Genomic DNA, 22,055 nt, shown 5'->3' on the forward strand with positions numbered 1-22,055 from the left:
ATAGACATTTCCTCCCCTCACCCCCCCCCCCAATTTTTTTTTCTGAAACATCAAAACATTTTGAGAACATCAACATATTTTGTTTTGATAAGGTAAAATGTTTTGGTTTTATGAAGTTGAAATATGATAATACATTAAATAAAATATAACAACATGAATATTTAATACAAGTCAAAACAAAATGAGCTGAAACAAACTTGAAACAAAACATTTTACATTATTGAAGGGAAACAAAAATCTAAACGATTCTTTACAGAAAGACAAGGTGGGTAAGGTTATACTTTTCATTGACCCAACTTCTGTTGGTGAGAGAGAAACTTTAGAGCTTACTCAGAGCTCTTCTTCAGATTCTTTTCAATATTTTTTCCATCTTAAATTACATTGAAAATCAAAATATAACCCATAAAATATTTAAATGTCAACAAACTCACATTTTCAAAATGAAAAATGTTCTGTTGAATTTCTCTCTTTTTTCTTAATCCAGTTCTACTGGAAAATACACCCACAATGCCAAATTCACTACAGTTGCTTCAGTTTTACACCTTGGCTTCAACAGAGTTACACTGGCATACAAATAGTATGACCTATTGCATGCGGAGCTCTGCAGGATCAAGTTCTAAATGAGCTCTGGAAAAGGGTAAATTGACAAGACCTAAGCTATTTTCTGTTACATTTTATTCATTTTAATTTTTACAAAACATAAGGGCAAAGAAGCAGCAATCCATGGCTCTTGGTGTTACAGATAGTGTTTTAAAGTACCATTATTATATTTTACAACTACACCAAGTTCACCAAGCCTTTATCACCACAAATGAACAGGCAAAAACAGACGTTAAAAAAAATCTCCTTTCTGTAGGCAAGTCAGAGCAATTTCTCTTTTGTGACTATACCTCTGTGTACATAGACAACCCTTATGCTCATATTAGTCACTTTTACTCTTCATTGTTTATTTTAAACATATTTTACAATAAAAAAATAGTGTGTTATACACAAAATCTGGCTACAGGATAGCTATTTATCAGCACATGGCAGCTTAACAAGGGTTCAGGAATATGATTAGAAATAAAATTATTTTTTTAAAAAAGCATGAGGATTACAGAATCAGAAAGAACAAAAACAATTGTGGAAAAACTAAATCACTCACTGGAGACCGATCACTCCATGCAAATCCATCATCAGGATTCAAATAATATAAACCTATCCAGAATTTCTGATTATAGTATCCACTTTCCCTAAAACACAAGATATACAGACAGATTAAAGAAAAACAAGATAAACATTTTTTTTATTAAATAAGTTTCAAAAAATCTAAATCACACCAAGAAATTTCATAAACTTTCTGTAAAAATACTCCTAAGATCTGTTGGAAACATACCTGAATATTGAGAATCTGTCACTCGATAATTTAAAATTAACTATTTACAACTGCTAGGATCATCTGTGGACTGGTAGATGGCAATGAAATGGCACTGAAATACCGAGTCACATTTCTATATAGAAGAGATCCCAAATGCTGAGTTACCATACACTGGCCCAGTGGAAAATTCTGATTGAAACAATGAGCGTGAAGACTTAGCTACATGATAAAGTCTCCCTGGTTTAACTTCAGGTGTGATTTTACTGTGACTACGCTGCAGCAAGAAATTGTACAAATGGTATAAAGAGGAAAGCAAAGAGTTAAGAACAAAGGGGGGCAGGGCTGGCTAGTAGGTATTTGGGCAAATTAACAAAGGCATTTAGGCATTTAGTGATGCACATAGGTGCCTTGTGGGATTTTCAAAAGTGTCTAAATGAGTTAGACTTTCAATAAAAGTTAGGCATCTAACCTGCTTAGCTGCTGTTGAAAATCTTATTAGGTGTGTACCTGCACCTTTAGGCAGCTAAATACCTTTAAAAAATTGGCCTCATTGTCTGAGATTTACCTAGTCAAACTGTTAATGTTCTCAACTTCCCCGTTGGGGTGTTTTGACTGGTTGTTTTTCTGTTGTTCTGGCCTCTCTTCCCTCCCCGCCCCGCCCCAAACTGGGGAGAGGCCGAATCAATAAAGTACTTCAACCTTATTGACTGGAGCACCCGTCTGCCGGTCAAAGGCCCTGAATGGATGGAGCCAACCCATCCATTCAGGACCTTTGACAGTCACACAATGAATCAGATCAAGACTACCATAAAATCCACATATCCCAGTCTTGGACTCAGCCACTAGCTCACAGCTACCCACACTCTGTTGGTTTTTCTTTTAATGAAGCTGGGGATGGGGTAAGTCACCAAAAACAACATCTCTCTCCTTAAGCACAGTATTCCCATATCCCAGAAGATATGCAGTTTGTGTATCAGTATTTATAATGTAAATATATTGTTGGGGTTTTATTGATATTTATTAATTTCAAAAGAATCAAATTGCATACAAACTGTCCTGCCCAATAAGGCCAACAGAACAGAAGCAGAAAATGGGAACTTTTTATTTTAATCAGGTAAAAACGCAGGGTTTTTTGCATCTAAAATTACTGAAAACCTCAAAATTGTTTATTGCTGGATATATTATTCATAGATTCATAGACTCTAGGACTGGAAGGGACCTCGAGAGGTCATTGAATCCAGTCCCCTGCACTCATGGCAGGACCAAATACTGTCTAGACCATCCCTGATAGACATTTATCTAACCTACTTTTAAATATCTCCGGAGATGGGGATTCCAAAACGTCCCTAGGCAATTTATTCCAGTGTTTAACTACCCTAACAGTTAGGAACTTTTTTCTAATGTCCAACCTAAACGTCCCTTGCAGCAGTTTAAGCCCATTGATTCTTGTTCTATCATTAGAGGCTAAGGTGAACAAGTTTTCTCCCTCCTCCTTATGACATCCTTTTAGATACCTGAAAACTACTATCATGTCCCTTCCTAGTCTTCTCTTTTCCAAACTAAACAAACCCAATTCTTTCAGCCTTCCTTCATAGGTCATGTTCTCTAGACCTTTAATCATCCTTGTTGCTCTTCTCTGGACCCTCTCCAATTTCTCCACATCTTTCTTGAAATGCAGTGCCCAGAACTGGACACAATACTCCAGTTGAGGCCTAACCAACTCAGAGCAGAGCGGACGAATGACTTCTTGTGTCTTGCTCACAATACACCTGTTAATGCATTCCAGAATCATGTTTGCTTTTTTTGCCACAGCATCACATTGTTGACTCATATTTAGCTTGTGGTCCACTATAACCTCTAGATCCCTTTCTGCCGTACTCCTTCCTAGACAGTCCCTTCTCATTTTATATGTGTGAAACTCATTGTTCCTTCCTAAGTGGAGCACTTTGCATTTGTCTTTATTAAACTTCATCCTATTTACTTCAGACCATTTCTCCAATTTGTCCAGATCATTCTGAATTAGGACCCTATCCTCCAAAGCAGTTGCAATCACTGCCAGTTTGATATCATCTGCAAACTTAATAAAGCATACTTTCTATGCCAATATCTAAGTCCTTGATGAAGATATTGAACAGAGCCGGTCCCAAAACAGATCCCTGTGGAATCCCACTTGTTATACCTTTCCAGTAGGATTGGGAATTATGCATAATGATCATTAATGAAAGTAATGGTGGTAAAATAGTGTTCTAATAATGGAAATGGTCTCTAAAACTGTTTCTGGAAGTTGCACACACAACTTCCACATGCAGTAAAGTAGAAGACTGAGTAACTATACTATCTGCATCCACAAAGTGTTCTAAAGCCTGCTGACATCAATGATAAGGCTCTGACTTCAATGGCCTTTGAATCAGGTCCAGAGTTATAACCTGCACATGCAAAATTTACAAGCATAATTTAACGGCTCATTGATTATTTGGCCACTAATACTTGATTTCGGTGTTTTGGAATACATGGGGATTGTTTTCAGAAGCTATTACTAGAAAAACCTGTTTTGTGATGTGCACGCTGCTTTGCTTAAAAAATACATTTGATCACATTGATAAGGTATTATCCTATGTTATGAGTTCCTTTACTAGAGACCACATAACTGCATTCACATTCCCTGCATAGGAGCAAAGCTGTCTGAAATCGTTTCAACTACCTGGTTAGTTAGAGCTAGGGAACAATAAAAACGTTGACCAGTTTTATGTGAACATTTTCCTCTCTCTTCATAAATTTTCATACGTTGTATCAAATTACCTCTGTGGCAATTTTATAAATTCCAAAATAATATGCAGACAAAAGTACACCAATTAATTAATTAATTCAACTTTTTGAATCCCTAACTGATTGCAAATATTACAATTCTAAAATATTTTAAATTGGATGACAAATATTGTACCAAAGTATGAATATTTAGCTGAAACCAACTATTGCAGGAAGGATCAAAAGGCATTTATTTTTCTCATTTAATGGATAAAGTGAAAAAATAACCACAATATAGATAGATACTCACGCTATGGAACGCCAAACAACATATTGTTCTTCTTTACCATTAATGGTGGCCAGATCTCCTCCTATAGCTCTACAATAACCTAGAGATTCCAACCAGGTTTTCTTTTGCTCTCTTGAAAAAAGCTAATGAGAGTATATTTTACAATCAGAGATGCTCTGTATAAATCATTGAATCAAAACCCATGAGCAATTTCCCCTATGGTATGATGTCATACAATCTAACAAATAAAAAAGCAGACAGTATAAAATTTAAAATGCGTTATATACATTACAGAATGCCTTGAACACAGAATCTGTTTTGCTTTACATGAGACATTTGAGCCACAGCTAGCAGAGGGCACTGGTGAGACCAACCTCTACTATAATACAAACAATGAGGAGAAAATAGTTTAAAATTTAATAGGAGTTAGAGATGTGGGAGAAGAAAAGTCAGGTTTTAACACCAGAGGTGAGAAGAGAGGAGAGCAGTCGTGAGCCTCTCTCGCCTATTGTGTATTATTAAATAGTTGCTGGTGCCTGCATTTCAGTGATGGGTAAGATCTATAACTTGTAAATCCTGTTTACAAAACACTCAGAGATCCTTTCAGGATGGAGAGAAAATGTAGACATGTCTAGTCTGCACAGAAGTCATTCTTATTTAAGTTCTTCTTTGCATTTCTGTGTTTCAAACATGTACAGAGTCTATATTAATTCAGAATTATTTGCTGTACTTACTTTGAAGCAGAAACTAATACGATTGTTTGAATCCCAACCTTCTGGGCATGTGGGGACAGGAGTTGTTGTTGGAATAGGTGGAGGTGTCACTCCCTCAGCCCACTGTTTACAGAGAAATTTTGCCTTTTCCTCACATTTTACAACATCCCATAATCCACCAGCAATTCCAGTCCTCATGGCAACACAGCCTGACTTTCTTCCTTTATACATATAAAAAGAAATGAAAACCAAACTGTGCATCATCTAGAACTTCATGAACTTTGAATTCTGTCCTGATATATTTCTGCACACATTCAAATGGATAATTTTTCAACTCACAAAGGTCATTCAGTGAATTTGAGATACATATATGTCTAGTATACTTAGTCAGTACATATCATCCTGTTACCTTTTAGTGGCTGGCCCTAGCAGCTTCACAACCGTCTGGTCTCTGACAACTACAGTTTTCCTCTGAATTCAAGTGGTAGAGGCCTGTCTTTTTGATGCTATGTTCTCAGTTTTAGCAGACCTCGGTTTTGGTCCCTTTTGATGACTGCAGTATCTGTATCTATGTAGACCACCGTTCTTTTGACCATGCCTTGTATGATTTACCAAAGCCAGTGGGCATTTTTCAACATGCATTAAAAGCTTTTGAACATAAAGGCTAACCACAGGATCTTATGAAAAGTAATGCAGAATTTTGTTCGCTATGGGCATAGCGAATGGTCAGCATGGTGTCCAGCAGCACCTAAGTCCTACTTAAACCCTATTTTCAGAACTTAAGGGCTGCACAAGCCGTTGGGTTGGCCTTCTGCAAAGGGGTGAATTACAACCATGCAGATGGAATTGAATCCATCGAAATATCCTCAGATAACAAAGTGATCTAAATAAATCTGGTGTTTAACAGAACAAGCTGTCCTAGGGAGAGCCTGTTAGCAGGATGGCATGATATTTTCATATTAAAAAACAGGTTTTTAGGATGAACAATTAAGATGTCTTAGCTACTATTTACAAGGCTAAATTTTCAATTCTATTTTTTTGGCCCTACTAATTCAGTGCTAGGTTTCCCCAAACTAACTATATAACTATTTAGCGATATTCCCTCCAGTAATATACTGATTATGATGGGGTCAAGTACATCACAAGACACCTCACCCCCTATTTCCTATCTAGCATTCACTCTAAGCCATCACACACTACATACTCCAGGTCAGCCCAGCCCCAACACTAACTCAGTCTTTCCCATTACAGTGGCAAATCAGAACCCTGATTTCAATTTGAGCTTTTTCCAAGCTTGAATACAATCCCATTTCAACACTAACCATCAGGCTAACATAATGCAGGCATGCAGATCACTTACACCATTTATACCAAAGTAGCAAACCAACACTCCTGACAGTGCTATCCTTAACCAAGGAAGCATCTGCAAACTGCCAACTGCTGTACAATCCAGAAGAGGATATAGAATGAATTGTTAAGGGAATTACAAAAAAAAAATCTGTCTAAAACACTGAGTATTGCAGTGTGGCCCCTGTACTCCCCAACCAATATTGTGGTGCTGTATATACCTGGCATTTCTGAATTCCAGTGCGTGAATAAGACTGCTTCATCATTGGTCCACTTGAAAGTCCCCTTTTCTTGTATATTTGACAGACCGATCCAAAAATATTTTTCAGGCCTCAGCCCTGTCAGACTAGTTAGAAAAGCTTGTTCATATCTGCACAAAAAGAAGACAATAGTTAAATTGGTGTTAAACCAATATTTGTCATTATCATTTATATTATGAGTTATTAAATGAGTGGTTTAAGCATATTTATTTGTACAACACAACAGAATAAAGTAGAATCATTCACAGAGGACATATTTGGCATATTTTGAATTTGTAATTTTTCTCACCTCTTTCCTTCTGTAGAGTAAACAAAATTATATGCAGAAGGACTGAAGTAATGTGAACAAGTTAAGGGGAAGAAAGGCACCTAGTGTTATCTTGGTGGAAGAGAGAATTTACAGTAATTCTATATTTTAAATATTTGGTGCTATATGCAAGACAGCAGTTTCGTATTAAAATAATCACAAGTATCTACTCCAGGTTAAGGGTGTGCCATACTACAGAAGAAGTAAACAAAAGTATGCAGTCTAGGGTGGCAATGATGGAAATTAAAATTCACTACTTCAACTAACAATCACGAAAATCAAATCTGTTAACTAGGAACATCATATAAATAATGTGTACTTATGGGACTGGGAAGATGTAGAAATAAAAGTCAGTTATATGTAAAAGTCAGCAATACATAGAAGGCTTATTGGAATTACAACAGAGATGGGAGACTTGCAAAATCAAAACATTTAAAAAAACATTTACATATTTGTTATTGTTATTAGTTCCAAGACCAGATGAATTTGCTGTTAATTATCTGTATTATAGTTGTACCAGAAATGTGCTATGCACACGTACACACATATAGGAAAATACAATCTATGCCACGTAGAGTTTGCATACAGATCTACTAAGACACTACAGAAACAAATATGAGAAATTTTAAAGGGCACATTGACCAAATATAATTAAGTTCTGACTTCCCATAGCCTACCCCTTCTGCATTCCTCCAACATGCAATATTGGATATTGTGCATCATCTCCTCATGTAAAATACACTGTATTTGGTTGAACTGTGAAGGACTTTCAGATAGAAATTTCAGATAGAATGTTTGGTTAGTTTGCTCATGTTTTAGGATCCTCTTTATGGGGACTAGGAGCAATTTGATATCAAACAAACAAAAAAATGTTTTTGATGTAATGGGCATAGATGGGCTCCATTGTAAAGAAAATGATTTCACAGGAACAAATTGAGGGCAGAATGGCAGGGCCATTCACACAAAGGCCTGTACAGACCTTGCAGGTGGTCCTCAAATATGCTCTAGGAGAATATTGATTACTTTATCACCATTTCTGGGTTGATACATGAACACATGACTGGCAGAGAGTCGTGGAACACTACCTGGGTGGACAAGGCAAGAAGGATGTGAACAGGTTGGTGGCCAAAGTCCCTGGGGTCATAAGACACTTGGCAATTTCACAATCTGGGACACCAGAATTATTCAGAGAAGGTGGGGTTCCCCTGCCAGGCTTTGCTGCAGATTTGTTCTGTCTGATACAAAAGGGCATTAGGAGATGTCTGAGAACCCAACTGGGTTTGGGGGGAAGGCAGCCAAGCTAATTGCTGGCACCTCCTTGTGGCAAGAAGTATACAGTGACCAGATAAATGGCTTGGAAAAGGGCTTAAAAATGAGCTGTTTATTACAGGAATGGAATATGGGAGGGGCAGGGGAGGGTGGCTGGGGCTCCTATGACTGGTATGGCAGGGAGCCAACCCCCATTTCTTGTAGCTCACCTTAACCCTCCTACAAGGCAGGGGGTTGATGGTAAGGTCCTGGTAATGAATTGGCTGGGAGACCTAGATAGAAAAAGAGGAGGAGCCCCCTGGGTAATTTCTGAATGAACATGGGATTACCTGCACTCTACAGTTATCTGCCAGGTAGCCTCAAACATCTACTAATAAAGTTGTGGCCTGATTAAAAGCATATCAGAAGTCTCCTGTCCTTTTGGCATAGCCGGAAAATGCTCCGATGACTTTTTTTTTTTTTTTTTTTTTTAAAAAGTGCAGCTCTACTCCAGAAAAAGTAACTAGGTAAAAATAGCCACTCTCACTCAGAAGATCTGCTTCCTGTGTGAGATTCAGAGTCCTAGCTATTCATTTGGCAACAAAAATAGTTTTTTTTTTCAGCTTTTTACTCTTGTAAGCTCTGCAGAGCCAATGTGTCTCAGACAGAGCAAATGTAATTTTATTTGTGTGTGTGTGCATCAGCAACAGAATTGTTTAATAACTTCCAGTCACTTACACCTGTGCAGCCTCACTGACAGGAATAGGTTTGCACAGGTGTAAGTGAGGGACTAATTTGCTTTGAAGACTCTATATAATGGTGAATTCAAATTTCATGGTAGTCACCCACCCGTCTCTACAGTGGGCTGACCCACACCCTTGGATTTGGGCACCCACCCACCCACATTTTGAGAGGTTCGATATCCCATTCTAATTTTTTGCCTCAAGCCTATCTCTGACTTTGCTAAACATTGGGAATTTTATTTTGATGATCCAGGCTATTTTAGGATTTTGAGCCTTCTAAGGTCCTGTAAGCCACCAGAACAGCAGCCTTTTCCATACCTGTTTTCAACTGTAGTTAGGTAAGCCTGGTTCCTTCCACACGTTTGATTTGCTTCATAAAATGATGCAAATGTACTTGCAATCATGTAACAATGAAAGCCATGTCTTTTCCATCCCTGTCAAAATAAATATTAGGCAATCACACAAGCTTGTTGGCAAAGTGTGATGTAATACTCATTTCTATTCTGTTTTAAAAGAACAGATATAGAACACAAAGTTACTGCTAAACCATGGGGCAACTAATGAACAATAAGAATGAAGGGGTCACAATGTGAACAACAAGCAGAGATGGAAAATAAGTTACCAAAATATTTCCTAGAAATAAGTAGAACATAGGAGTGTTTATTCAGCAGCGAAGTGCTGACTTAATTTTTCCTGTAGGGATATCTCTTTCGTAAAGGACGTTAACAAAAAATAAAAAATAAAAACTGAGCAAGTGCCGAGCTTTGGGTTATCTTTTCTTTGTCTGCTTATCCAACAGTAAAACTGCCTCAGTTATATATACACAGACTGGACAAGCAAAGTGGAATATTCTATCAGAAATGTGGATCTAGTTCAACACAAAAGCATTGTGAGTCTTCAGAAGCACACAAGACCCAGAAACACTTGGATGTTAAATGTATAATACACATATATAAAAGTATCAACTATAAGATATACATTAATGAAAAACAGTAAACTCAAAGCTACTTTGACTATAACAAAGCCAGATACTTTACATCTCTGAGTCACATGTAGGCTACGCAAAATTGTTGATAAATCTTTTTATATCTATTTGAAACTAGGAACAACATCTCTTTATAACATACTGCTTCATGAAACAAAATGTCATGCAGAATGAGCTTTTAAAAATTCTTCTGATAAGTCTGTGCTCACCTGTTTTCTCCAGCCTCAGGGTAGCATTACTTCACCTCAAAAAAACTTCAAGTTCAATCCCGCAAAGAGAACTTGATTCCGGGGCAGTAAAGTAATAATCTGCTACAGGAACTATAGGTTTGGGATACTTAAAACAGAGTTGTGAATCATGGGCCAGAAGGCAGTTGGAAGCTAGATCTAGGTCTGCCACATGTCCTACACATTATGAAGACTGTGGAGGCCTGGGCTCCAGTGAGGCCAATACAGACCAATTTTTGGCTGTCCACCCTTATCCTCACAGTAATCTGCTTTGTACTTAATGTCTCAATTATCCCATGCTTGTTCAACTCACATAACTTATTTTGCACTTACTCTTTGACAGCCTGGATCATTGATCTCCTCTTCTCCACTAGCTTCTGCCAAAGGTTTCCTTTTACAGATGTATGCAAGTTTCTTTTCACAAGCATGATCTGCCCAATATCCATCCTGAAAATGGTATAATGAGAGAAACTTATCAATCAAGTGGGCCTTTTAGTCTTTCAAAAAATGTCATTACTTCTTTAATATTATTAATGTTCATGGATATTTATTTTTGTTGTGCTATGAAAGGGGAAAATGTAGATCTGTGATTTATTTTAAGTTATTTCATCTACAGTATGAGTAAATAAATCATGGGTAGCCAGTTTTGACCTACTGAATTTAATGTAGCAAGGAGTCCAGTGGCACCTTAAAGACTAACAGATTAATTTGAGCATTAGCTTGAAGAAGTGGTTTTTTTACCCATGAAAGCTTATGCCCAAATTAATCTGTTAGTCTTTAAGATGCCACCAGACTCCTTGTTGTTTTTGTGAATACAGACTAACACAGCTACCCCCGATACTTGAATTTAATGTAGGTAATTACATGACCAACCCTTTTTAACATGGTCCTTTTCTAGTGTGGATGTATATGTGTGTATGTACGTGTGTGTATATATATAAAATGTCAAGAAATAAAAGTATTCATTCCAATGCTATTTTTTATACATATATATTTCATTCATGTTAAATACTTTGGATGAGATGTACCCGTATTTATAGGCACACCCACTACACACCTCTGTCTCATTTAGAAACATCTGTCAGCGATAGTGTTGACCAAATATGAATTGACTAAACAAAATCCTTTTTGCTAATTTGTGAACTTTAGAGTTGAGTTTTACCTTAATAGCCTTTTTAAATATAGGAGATTCATAAGCAAATATTGAAATATTAATTCCCTAAGCAACAGAGGTGATCCTACAGCTGCCAGTACGACAGTGCTTAGGTATGTACTTCTGCGAATTGAAAGTGTCTTCCAAATGCGTACAAGCTGGATATTTGAGTTACATCTCTCGCCCTCCAAACAGCAGCCTTTTTCTCCCATGTCTTTCACAGAAGCACCATTTTAACAAATATTACTTCTGATAGTCATTTTCCTGCATAAGGCATGGTGATTGGCTGACACTAACAAGGGGTGTCCTACCAGATCATACCAATTGCTAAATGCATGCTATATCTCATTAAATGTAGATGTACAGAAATCATAGCCTCTGGAATAGACAACTTATAAAACAAGTGCTGACAAACTATGCTATAGTATTGTATATCCTACTGTTAGAATTAGTTTCCAACTTCCTCCTATCCATTATCCTCGGAGGTTACTAACTTTCTGCTAAGCTTATTGAGAGCAGCCATATAAATATGAATGGATATGGGAAAATATTACAACAGACAACACTATAATGAAGATAAAAAAAGCTCCTATTGAAATGTTGGAGCTCTGCCATGAAATGTGTTTGTCTCATTAAACTACATCTGTTTTCAGGATGTAGGCTGATATGACAGGATAAAAAAAAAAGTACAGTATTCCTCTGCCAATGCTGTCAGTGGCAAATCTGAACATACAAACATAATTTCATTTGTTTGTTTCCCCAGAGACAGACTTAAAAACGTATAAAAAGTGACCTAAGATATTTTTAAGGTATAAATGTATTCCAATATTAAGTTTCTCCAGCTCAAGACCTGCCAAGACTAGAAGCAAGTGCTGAGATTTCTTTCGTATTTCTTTAGTCCTAGGCCTAAGTGGTCTGCCATATATAAGCCATGTGCAGCTTTCAGGACAGCTGGAAAGATGATTTGTATTGTATATTTATTTCTCTTCTTTCACCTTTAGCTCCCTCACCAATGGTGAGACATTTTGCAAAATGAAAAGGAGGTTTGGATAGCCTCTGTTTGTCAGAGGGTGGAGATGGATGTCAGGAGAGAGAGCACTTGATCGTTACCTGTTAGGTAATGTCCCTCTGGGACACCTGGCTTTGGTCACTGTTGGTAGACAGAATACCAGGCTGGTGGACCTTTGGTCTGACCCAGTATGGCCATTCTTATGTAGGTTTTGCTATTGAAAACTATTTTTGCCTTGATAAATAGGTGAACCTGCAGTGGCTGGTAAGTAAAGTCTTTCACACCATCACAGATCTGGCAAAAAAAATTTTTGCTGGTGTCATATAGCTATACCCTGCATGACTCTCTCTTATCAAGCAGCAGAGTCCTGTGGCACCTTAAAGACTAACAGATGTATTGCATGAGTCTGACGAAGTGGGTATTCACCCACAAAAGCTTATGCTCCGATATATCTGTTAGTCTTTAAGGTGCCACAGGACTCTTTGTTGCTTTTTACAGATCCAGACTAACACGGCTACCCCTCTGATACTATCTCTTACCAGACTCTTTTATCTAAGCTCCTTCTATTTGCTTATCATTTTGGCACTGCAGAAGCTGTACCTCATTTTTCTGGGAGTAGTGCTAACAGGTAGCCCTTATCAAAGCAGCCTGACAATATTTCTCTGCAATGGTTTGTCTTAATGCACTGAATAATCCCTTTTCTTGCATATATAAATGAACAGGGCACACCGAACAAAGAATTTATAATACATTCATGCAATATATCTGGCCCACATAAGACCAAGGTCTGGGATCCAAATGTTTTTCCAGAAAGTCAGGCTCTTTTATTAACAGGATTTCTCCTTAATATATTTTCTTAGTGAAGTTTATAAATCAGTGCAATTTGTTAAGTTATACAGCCTCTGCCCAGTCAAAGCGGAAAAATTCCCGGGTCTTAAACAAATGTCTTTATTTTTTCCATTCTCCTGGAAGCCACAGTCACACATGTTCATGGGTCTCATGGAACAGGTAGGCATATTCTTCTGAAGCCCAAATCCATGGGAAACCTACAGAGTAGTAGACTCAGAGTGCTTCATAGCAACACAAGGAGTTAACCTTTGAGAAAAGTCATTGTATGGCCTCTCTTGCCCATTTATTATGAAACTAATGAAAATAACTTCATAGCACATTTAAACACTGACTAGATTCCCCCAAAAGTAACTCTAAAAATCTTTGCGGCAACAAAAGTTACTTCATATAATATTACCCCCAATTCCCACACTCTTGGACAGAAAAATGGATAAAAAGAAAAACGGCTTATATGAGACAGATATAACTGGATTACTTTACCTGTCCTTTCATGACAACACAATCTTCTTGCATGTTGTTCGCATGGGTTGGTTCGCCACGTAGCCACTTGGTGTACGTTACAGGAGTCCCATCACTCCATTCAAAATACATCTGAACCTTATTGTCATTCAGTCCAATCCAAAGCTCATCCGTTGGCTCTAAAAATCAAATTAGGAAAGTAGCTAATAATCATTCTACACAGTATGAACTTTCAGTTCCATTTTAGAGTGAAGAATTTATGCTCAGGAAGTTTAAGAAACAGCTTCTGGAAGCAAGTCTCTGCTTCATAAAACATGCTGACTCTTCTTCACATGTCTAATTTTGTTATCAGGAAGGGTCATCCCCCAACGTGGGGAGATAACCTGACTACAAATAGCTGGGTCTCAGATTTCCTCCAAAGTACTAATTTATCTAAACTAGATTATTAGTTAGTCTCTAAGGTGCCACAAGTACTCCTGTTCTTTTTGTAGATATAGACTAACACAGCTGCTACTCTGAAACCTAGAATTATTTTTAGCTCAGCTTTCCATGTTCAGATTTCTTGTAAATTGCTCCAACCTAAATTGCCTTTCATGAATGTCTAAAAATGGCCCTTTTTTTAAAAAAAAAGTATGTACTTTCCTTATGTTGCTACTCTTCAGTACAAACAATGAGCAAAGCAGAATTGTCCTCATTCTTACTGTTTAAAACAAATATGCATTGTCTTGTAAAGCTGACAATCAAAATACTTGTCGCTTTCCCCAACATACTGCAGGTCATTCCTGTTCTTGAGAATACTTTATTCCTACTCCAACTAAAATGTGCAGTAGGAGCAGTTTGGATTTCTCCCTCTTCACATCCCTCCACACCAAGCAAAACTATTTGTCTTCATTTGTCAAGTCATTCACATCTTATCCAGGTCATATCATCTCTTGTGTAGCATAGATCCACTGACCCCACCTTCACTCCAACAATCATGCCAGTCTATCACCGATCAGTCCATTTTTCCCACAAACACCTTAATACGTTTCCCCATGCTCCCCTTTATGTGTGGGGAACAGCTGTAAAAATCCACAAAGCCACCACGTTATTCTCCTCCAGATCTCTCCTATAACTCAACTCAGCCATGATGCCTACAAAATACATGACAATGGCTAGGCGTCTGATATGCTGTGTGACCACTGCTTAGTACACTAATCATGCATTTCTCACGGTTACCTTGTGCTCCCCCTGTCTGTTGTATCCACTTGTTGTGACCTGTCATATACACAGACTGCGCTTTATGACTCTCATGGAGACAAAAACAAAACAACAACAAAACCCCCACACACTTCCATGAGAGTCGTAAGCCTTAAAGCACAGAGGCTCCAGCACTGTAATAGCAGTGTAAGCACATTACAGTGCAGAAAGCAATCAATTGGCCTCCGGAAGTGTCCCATAATCCCTCAAGTGGCCTTTGCTCATTGTTTTGAACTTGGTTGCCCTGGAGACATGCGCCCCTCCCCTTTCAAAGCTGTTTCTGACAGCCCTTGCATGCTGTGCTGATCTGCTCTGGGACACAAAACAAACCATTAATGTGGAATGCTCATACTCCTGCTGTTGAACACAGAGGCAGGTGTGTGTGTGTGTGTGTGTGTGTGTGTGTGTGTGTGAGTGAGTGAGTGAGTGAGTGAGTGAGACAGAGGGAGATTGCTGTGCAGAGAGCCAGGGACGGAGGCGGGGGGCTGATGTTTGAGTTTCTCCCTTCCCCTGCCTCAGGACTGGTTGCTTCCTGCAGCTGTCTGAACTTACAAAACTGCATGCTGACACACTCTCTGTCCCACAAAACATACCATCTCCCCATACACTCCCTGTCATGCACTCTGCCCTCCTCCCCCCACTTTGCAGCTGGCGATATAGTAAGATGCCCATGGAACAATGAGATTGGGAAACCTGCATAATGTGATGATGTGCCTGCCCCATGAGGCATTGCAAACCCTTCCCAAAGCACCCTGAGGCCTTTTGCACAGTGAGATAGCTACCGCAATGCGCTGCTCACGTGGATGCGCTCCACCGTCACAAGGAGCACAATGGGTACATGCAGTAGGGGTTTAATTCCAGCGCTTTAATAAAAGTGGCATAACTTCTTGTGCAGAAACTTGCCAGTGTAGATATACCCCTAGTGATATTACTGACAAAAGAAAAAACTATTAAGGTAGTAACAGAGGGCAGCATTGATTTTTGATCTCAAGCTAAAATTTACCAATGGAACAGTTTTCTGTTGGAAAATGCTGATTTAACTAAAGCTAAATGTTTGTCAGGAATATATCAATTTTGTCCCCGTCAAAGATGAAATTGAGCCTCTTTTCTACCTTCCTTTAGATCTAAAAGCAAGTCAGACTTCCTTGAGAAGATCTAATCACCCAGCGGGAGTCAACATGCGCACGCGCACACACGCTTAAAAGGAAGATTAAACGCCTTTTACATTTCAGAAGAACATCTGCCAGGAGTGAGAGGAGAAAAATCAAACATCTGTTCATGAATCAAAACCAAATGTTTCTGTTTAGATTTCCATAGTAGTTGCCTAAACTACTGCCTATTGTGATGGGTGCATTTGAAGTGCCATGCGTAGACAGATCGATAAAATATCCCTATGTTACAAATGAGAAAATGGAGGCAGACAGAGATTAAATAACTTTCCCCAAGATGCACAGTGAACACGTGGCAGATCTGGTAGCAGACCCCAGATCTTCTGACTTCCTGTCCTGTCCACATTAATCAACAGACATTGCTTCCTCTCACCTACTTCCACATGTTGATAGTAAAGATCTCACTCTCTGAAAAGATGGAAGCTATTTGCATCAGCTCTGGGTGGAAGGAAGAGACCAGCAAGGGACCGAGGAATAAGATGTTGAGTCTGATGTAATTAACAACTGCACACTGCAAACAATTTATCACAGCTTCTAAACTAAAATTTTGTTATCTATAAATAATTATACTTTTATATTTTGCTTCCAACATTTTGAGATTTAACTTAAACAACTTTTCACCCATTTTTGTACAGGATAAATTTCTGAAACACATTCTCTTCCTTTTAACAACAGGTAAAAGCAAAATTTTGGGACAAAAATTCTGCTCTCATTAACACCAGCCTAAATCTGGAATACCCCTACTGACTTCACAGTTTTCCTGAATTACACCTTGCAAGTAAATGAGAGCAGAATCTGAATGTTTTTCCATACATGTCCCTCAGCTGGGACCTTACCACCCCCTCCCCAACCCCAGGAGAGTTAAGGTGGCTATACAGATAGGGGACTGACTCCCTGCTGTGGCAGTCATCGGAGCCCCGAACACCACCCTGCCTTTTGCTCCTATAACCAATACCTCCACTTTAAGTCCTTTACCAAACCATTTATCTGGTCATTGCATGAGCAGTGAATGACTCCTCCATTTGAGGAGGCTGGGTGCGCCCAGACCATGGCCATGCCTCAAGGCCCATCGCCGCTCAGCCTCCTTCCCCCAAAGTCCCACCCACACTCCACTCATGGCCCTGTTCAGCCCCCTCCCTGCAAGGGCCCCCCATCCCGCTGTTTGTGCCTCTTCACCGCCTCCCAGAGGCCCCCATGCAAGCAGAGCAGGGATGGGAAGAGGCAGGAGGAGGACAGGGCCTTGGGGCAGAGCATGGGGGGGCATCAGCTGGGGTTCCCTTTTGGCAGTGACACACTCCAAAGGCGGTAGGCCAGCTGTTTGGGGAGGTTTAGCCTCCCGTGGCCTCTTATGCCAATCACCCAGGGGTCACTGTATCCCTTCCCTATTGATTACCTGTGCTGGACACCTGCCCCACACTTACAGAGTAAGTCGCAATTCTCGTCCCTGTTCACCATAACAAAGCCCTCCCTGAACCCACTGTGGGGAAGGTGAACAATGCCTCACTCCACCTACACCAAATTGGAGGTGAGGGGAAAATTCCTTCCCAGCTGCCCTAGAAAGGACGTTATGCATGGGCGCCCACAGCAGGGCCCGACCAAACCTGGTATTTTGCAACCTACAAAGGGAGTAATGTTGGGTGCTGCTCTGCTTTGTGCAGCAAAAAGGGTCTTCTTCCATTGAGCTAGTCCCTTTTCTACTCCCCAGTCCTTCAAGTTGCTGGGGGATGAGTCAGCGTCGCCACGCTGACCTCTCTCCTTTTGCAGCAGCTTCTGAGCCTCTTTCCCACCCCTGCTCATAAAACACTATTCTCTCTTCCTCACTAAGCAGGACAATGTCCTCCCGAGCCTGCATAAGGTGCAGTGCCATCATTCTTTGGCAACACGCCACCAGACACATGTGGAAAGTTCCACCTTTCTGAAAGATTCTACTAGTTTTGTTAGATTTCTCCCTTTTAAAGATAAGGAATCTCTCTGGTACAAGTTGATTCTTTCAAGCCTTTGGAACTTCTGAAGTGCACCCAGTGTACTTGGGGCATTACTAGAAGATTGTTCATTTTTCAATATACATATTTATTGGGCCCTGTAGAAATACTCACTGTACCCAAGCTGCGAGACAATAAAGCTGTACTCTTCAACATTGTGGATACTGGCCAGATCACCATCCTCCTTTCTACATGAAGTTAAGGCATCTTTCCATATTTTGGTGTCTCTTTGAATTATGTAACAATGGCTTGCATATGACATCCATTGAGCAGGGCATTTAATAGGCACATTAGTCTCTGAAGGAAAAATGACAAAGAAAGATTTCAGGCCAGTACAAAAAAAGGAACAGAAAATTACATAAACAACCACCACCTTTCTTTTTGTCCTTTATGAAGAGCAGCAGGTCTGTCTGATATTGCATGCTGAATACACCATAGAAAAATAAAGCACATTCAAGTAAGACTAAAAGCATTTAGCATGTGAAGATAAATAAAAAAATACTTCAAAAAAAGGTTAAAAGATTGCTAAGGTAGCAAAGACAAACACTGAAAAGTTAGGGAATGACAGAATTAAGGTGCCTGTGCCACCTTAATTCAGCCCCCTTGTGCCTATGCATTATAATACAAACTTTAATAATCTGACCCCTCAGTCTTCTTCCCCTACCATTTCTCATCCCTCTGCATTCAGATCAGAATTCCTCCTTCACCTCCATATCTGGACACCAGCAGGGGGAGCACTATCAGCACAGGGCAGACAGTCTCCCTTCCCTGAGCCTGTGTCCAGCGCCACAGCAGCCCCAGGTAGCCAGGAAGGGGAATAGTTATCAAAGTCCTGCTCAGCCCCTGCTATCTCAGGATGGTGCATGCTCAGTCACTTTGTGAGGACTGCTCATGCTCAGTCCGGTCAGCATACAGAAGCTGTGTCAGGAGGGATCAGGTGCAGTGCAGATGGAGAAAGTCTTCCAAGAGTTTAGCTGCTGAAGTCTCTACTAAGCAGGTGTGAACTGAATTATTTTGGTGGCTTATAATTTGGCCAAATTTGAGTGAATTTTCACTGGAGTGGCAAAAGGTACATCTTGTGACATTGAGGTAAACAGCTTGCCAAATGTCAAGCCTCCAAAGAATGGAGATGCTAGCAATTCTCAATTAAAGGGTTGGAAGACTAGTATTAACGTGTTCAAACCACCACATTTCCTCCTAACCTCATTCTGAAAAGTGGATGGACATTTTACCAGAACCTTCCCAAAAGAAGTCAGCCTGAGGCAGACACCCGGTACGGAAAATTTCCATACAAATGGTTAAAGTCTGGCAAAGTATAAGCAACTGAAAACAGAGTATTATAATGGAAAGTGTTGGGAAACCATAATAGGTGGGAAAAGGCCCCTTACGATTTAAACATATAGACATTGTAAAGTTTTTCAAATATTAAAAATAAAGTGTTCATATTGTGAAGCTAGTGGATATCATATCACAGAAATTCCTGAGAGAAGTAACATACTGAAGCACTACCTCAACCTCTGAAAAGTACTTATATTACAAAGCCCTAATCCTGCAAAAAGCATGTATATAACTTCAGTCCCACACATAAGCATTTAATAGACTAGCTCCATACATCCGAAGAGAGAAGGGAGAGTTGTCTCTCTTGCATTAGGAAAGAAAACAACAACAACAGTAGTTGTTTTAGGAGTGTTTTCTAAAGAAGTCCTTCCTCCTTCTTGATTAAAGAAAATTAGACCTATAAAAATGTTTTTATTTCTAAGTTCATTACATAAGGCTGGACTAGGGTACTGCCAGCAATCACCTTGTTGTTTTATAAACCCCATAATACAATTCAGCCTTAGTGGGTTACTCCATCAAAGGTTAGCATACATAGAATATAGCTGCATGGAAAGCCAGCTAGCATACTTCTTGCACAGAAATTATAAGCTACATATTGGCTTAATAAGCAACATTACATGGACTAGAACAAGAGCAGAAGTCCTGTAGCACAAAATTATGTGCACCAAAAATTTCAAGTGTTTCATAATTAAGATCATTGGGGTAGAGAAGAGGATGCATTTGGGTAGATGGATTTAGTACATACCCTGAACATATCTAAATAGGCATCCAAAACTCTGTCAGGTTGCAATTGCACATCCAATTTGAGATATAGAATGATGCTGATTGCGTGCAGTTGCTCGTGCAATACATACACTTTTACAGGACAACTGCTCAATGTAACATGCACCTTTGGCATATGCCATTAAAAATCTGTCAGGACATGTTTGTAGGAGTAAGGGTCTGGCTTTGAAAAATCTAGCCCTGTATGCATGTCCAATACAATTTTTGGATTCTTCTGTGAACTGTTTGTGTGCTGGTGCTAATGGCTGCCACCAGGTGAGTTTTGGAACTAAAGACAACCACAGACCTCATTATAGCCAATGGGTATGCCAAGCAGTCTTTCAGGCTGTGTAGATGGTGCAATCAAGGCCCTTTATACAGTATGGCTGGGGGACACGGGGTCACCATTCAAGACACTAGACTGCAAGGCAGGCCACAGCTAAGCCATAAGGATTGAGAGGTTTCTTTAGCTGCAACAAAAGGGCTAGGATATTGGTTGCAGGTTGTGTATTGGAGGCAGAAAGCCAGAAGAAGCAGCTATGAGTGCAAACCTGAGAAGAAGAAGAAGGGCAGCTTCTTGGGCACACAGAGTTTGCTGCAGTAGCAGACTAGGGGATTTCTGAGCCAGGAAACTGCCTGTTGCTGTTTGTTTCTACTCTGTTCAGGGAAACAGAACTTTGTGCACACTCTTTGTAAATGAAGAAGATTATACCAAGAATGCACCTGAATCATATAATCTATTTCTCACCCTAACTGAAACAACTCTGTGAGTTCCTGAACTTCAGCTATCTCCTCAGGCCAAAAGGAGCAACAATACCTAAGACAATCAAATTTTGGGCAAGAAAATCCAGGCACTATGTAGAAGTCCTCATCCCAGAAGAGAGACACTACATTTCAACTATTAGAGATGAAAAAGCAAGAGTAGAGAGAACAAAGCTTAACTGCTTAAGATCTTGTCATGCAGGTTAACACAGATGACAAATTATGAAGATGGCATTAATAGTCTCCTGCTGATCCATGTATTAGTGGCAGGATGAAAACTCTCATCTCAAATGCTTTGAAGCCCTCAGACTTTGCCATGCCATTTTTTTTTAATTAGATTGCTGTGGTCCTCTAAGGGAAAAATAGATTTTTGCAGTATTAGACCAGCATATTCCTTGATTTCATGAAAATCCTCTTCCTCTACAAAAGTAAAGTGCTACACCAGGGCCAGCACTTCCATTAGGCGACCCTAGGAGGTTGCCTAGGATGCCAGGATTTGGGGGGCGTCATTTTGTGCGCTCCCTACGGGGAGCATGGGAGCTTCCAGTTCTGCTCCCGTCGTGCTGCCGAAGAAGGACCTTCTGCCGACGTGCCGTGGAAAACAGCGGCAGGCAATTGAGCAGCTCAATGACTGCTGCTGTCGCCTGTGGCATTTTGGCGAAGGTTCGTTCTTCGGCAGCGCGATGGAGTGGAACCGGAAGCTCCTGTGCGCCTCGTAGGGAGTGCACAAAATGACTCCCCCCGAATTCTGCCTAGGGCGTCAGAAACCCTGGCACCGCTCCTGGGCTACACAGGTACTACAGATAGTGTGGCCAGTTTGCAGTACAACCATCTGGATTGCATTTAGTTATAGACTGTCATGTAATGAACACTGCTCTCCTGTAACTTGTGTACACAGCCTGGCTAGATGCAACCCATAATCTCTAGGGTTGACTTTAATCAACATCAGCTTAAGTGCACTGTCGTATTGGGACCTAGGCCTATTTTTTCTTTCCTTCTTGGGGACCAGGTCCTGGAAGGCACCAAGTGCCACCACCTACCCTTCATATCAAAGGGAGTTGAGGAGACACAGCACTTTGCGAGATCACATCCTGCTTCCATCCATGACTCTT

General features: G+C 39.9%; 1 protein-coding gene across 1 annotated transcript in view; it reads right to left on the minus strand.

The window, feature by feature from the left end:
- The window catches only part of LOC127044523 (macrophage mannose receptor 1-like), an 88,971-nt gene that overhangs the window by 47,418 nt on the left and 19,498 nt on the right, over positions 1 to 22,055 (minus strand). Inside the window, exons 7-14 of the mRNA XM_050939492.1 lie at positions 18,196 to 18,378; positions 13,713 to 13,870; positions 10,555 to 10,668; positions 9,328 to 9,443; positions 6,673 to 6,821; positions 5,126 to 5,325; positions 4,413 to 4,534; positions 1,145 to 1,232 (exon numbers count right to left, since the gene is read on the minus strand). Coding sequence (XP_050795449.1) covers positions 1,145 to 1,232; positions 4,413 to 4,534; positions 5,126 to 5,325; positions 6,673 to 6,821; positions 9,328 to 9,443; positions 10,555 to 10,668; positions 13,713 to 13,870; positions 18,196 to 18,378 — 1,130 coding nt within the window. The remainder of the gene's footprint in view (positions 1 to 1,144; positions 1,233 to 4,412; positions 4,535 to 5,125; positions 5,326 to 6,672; positions 6,822 to 9,327; positions 9,444 to 10,554; positions 10,669 to 13,712; positions 13,871 to 18,195; positions 18,379 to 22,055) is intronic.

Source organism: Gopherus flavomarginatus, chromosome 2, assembly GCF_025201925.1.
Source record: "Gopherus flavomarginatus isolate rGopFla2 chromosome 2, rGopFla2.mat.asm, whole genome shotgun sequence".
In the NCBI taxonomy this organism is placed as follows: Eukaryota; Metazoa; Chordata; order Testudines; family Testudinidae; genus Gopherus; species Gopherus flavomarginatus.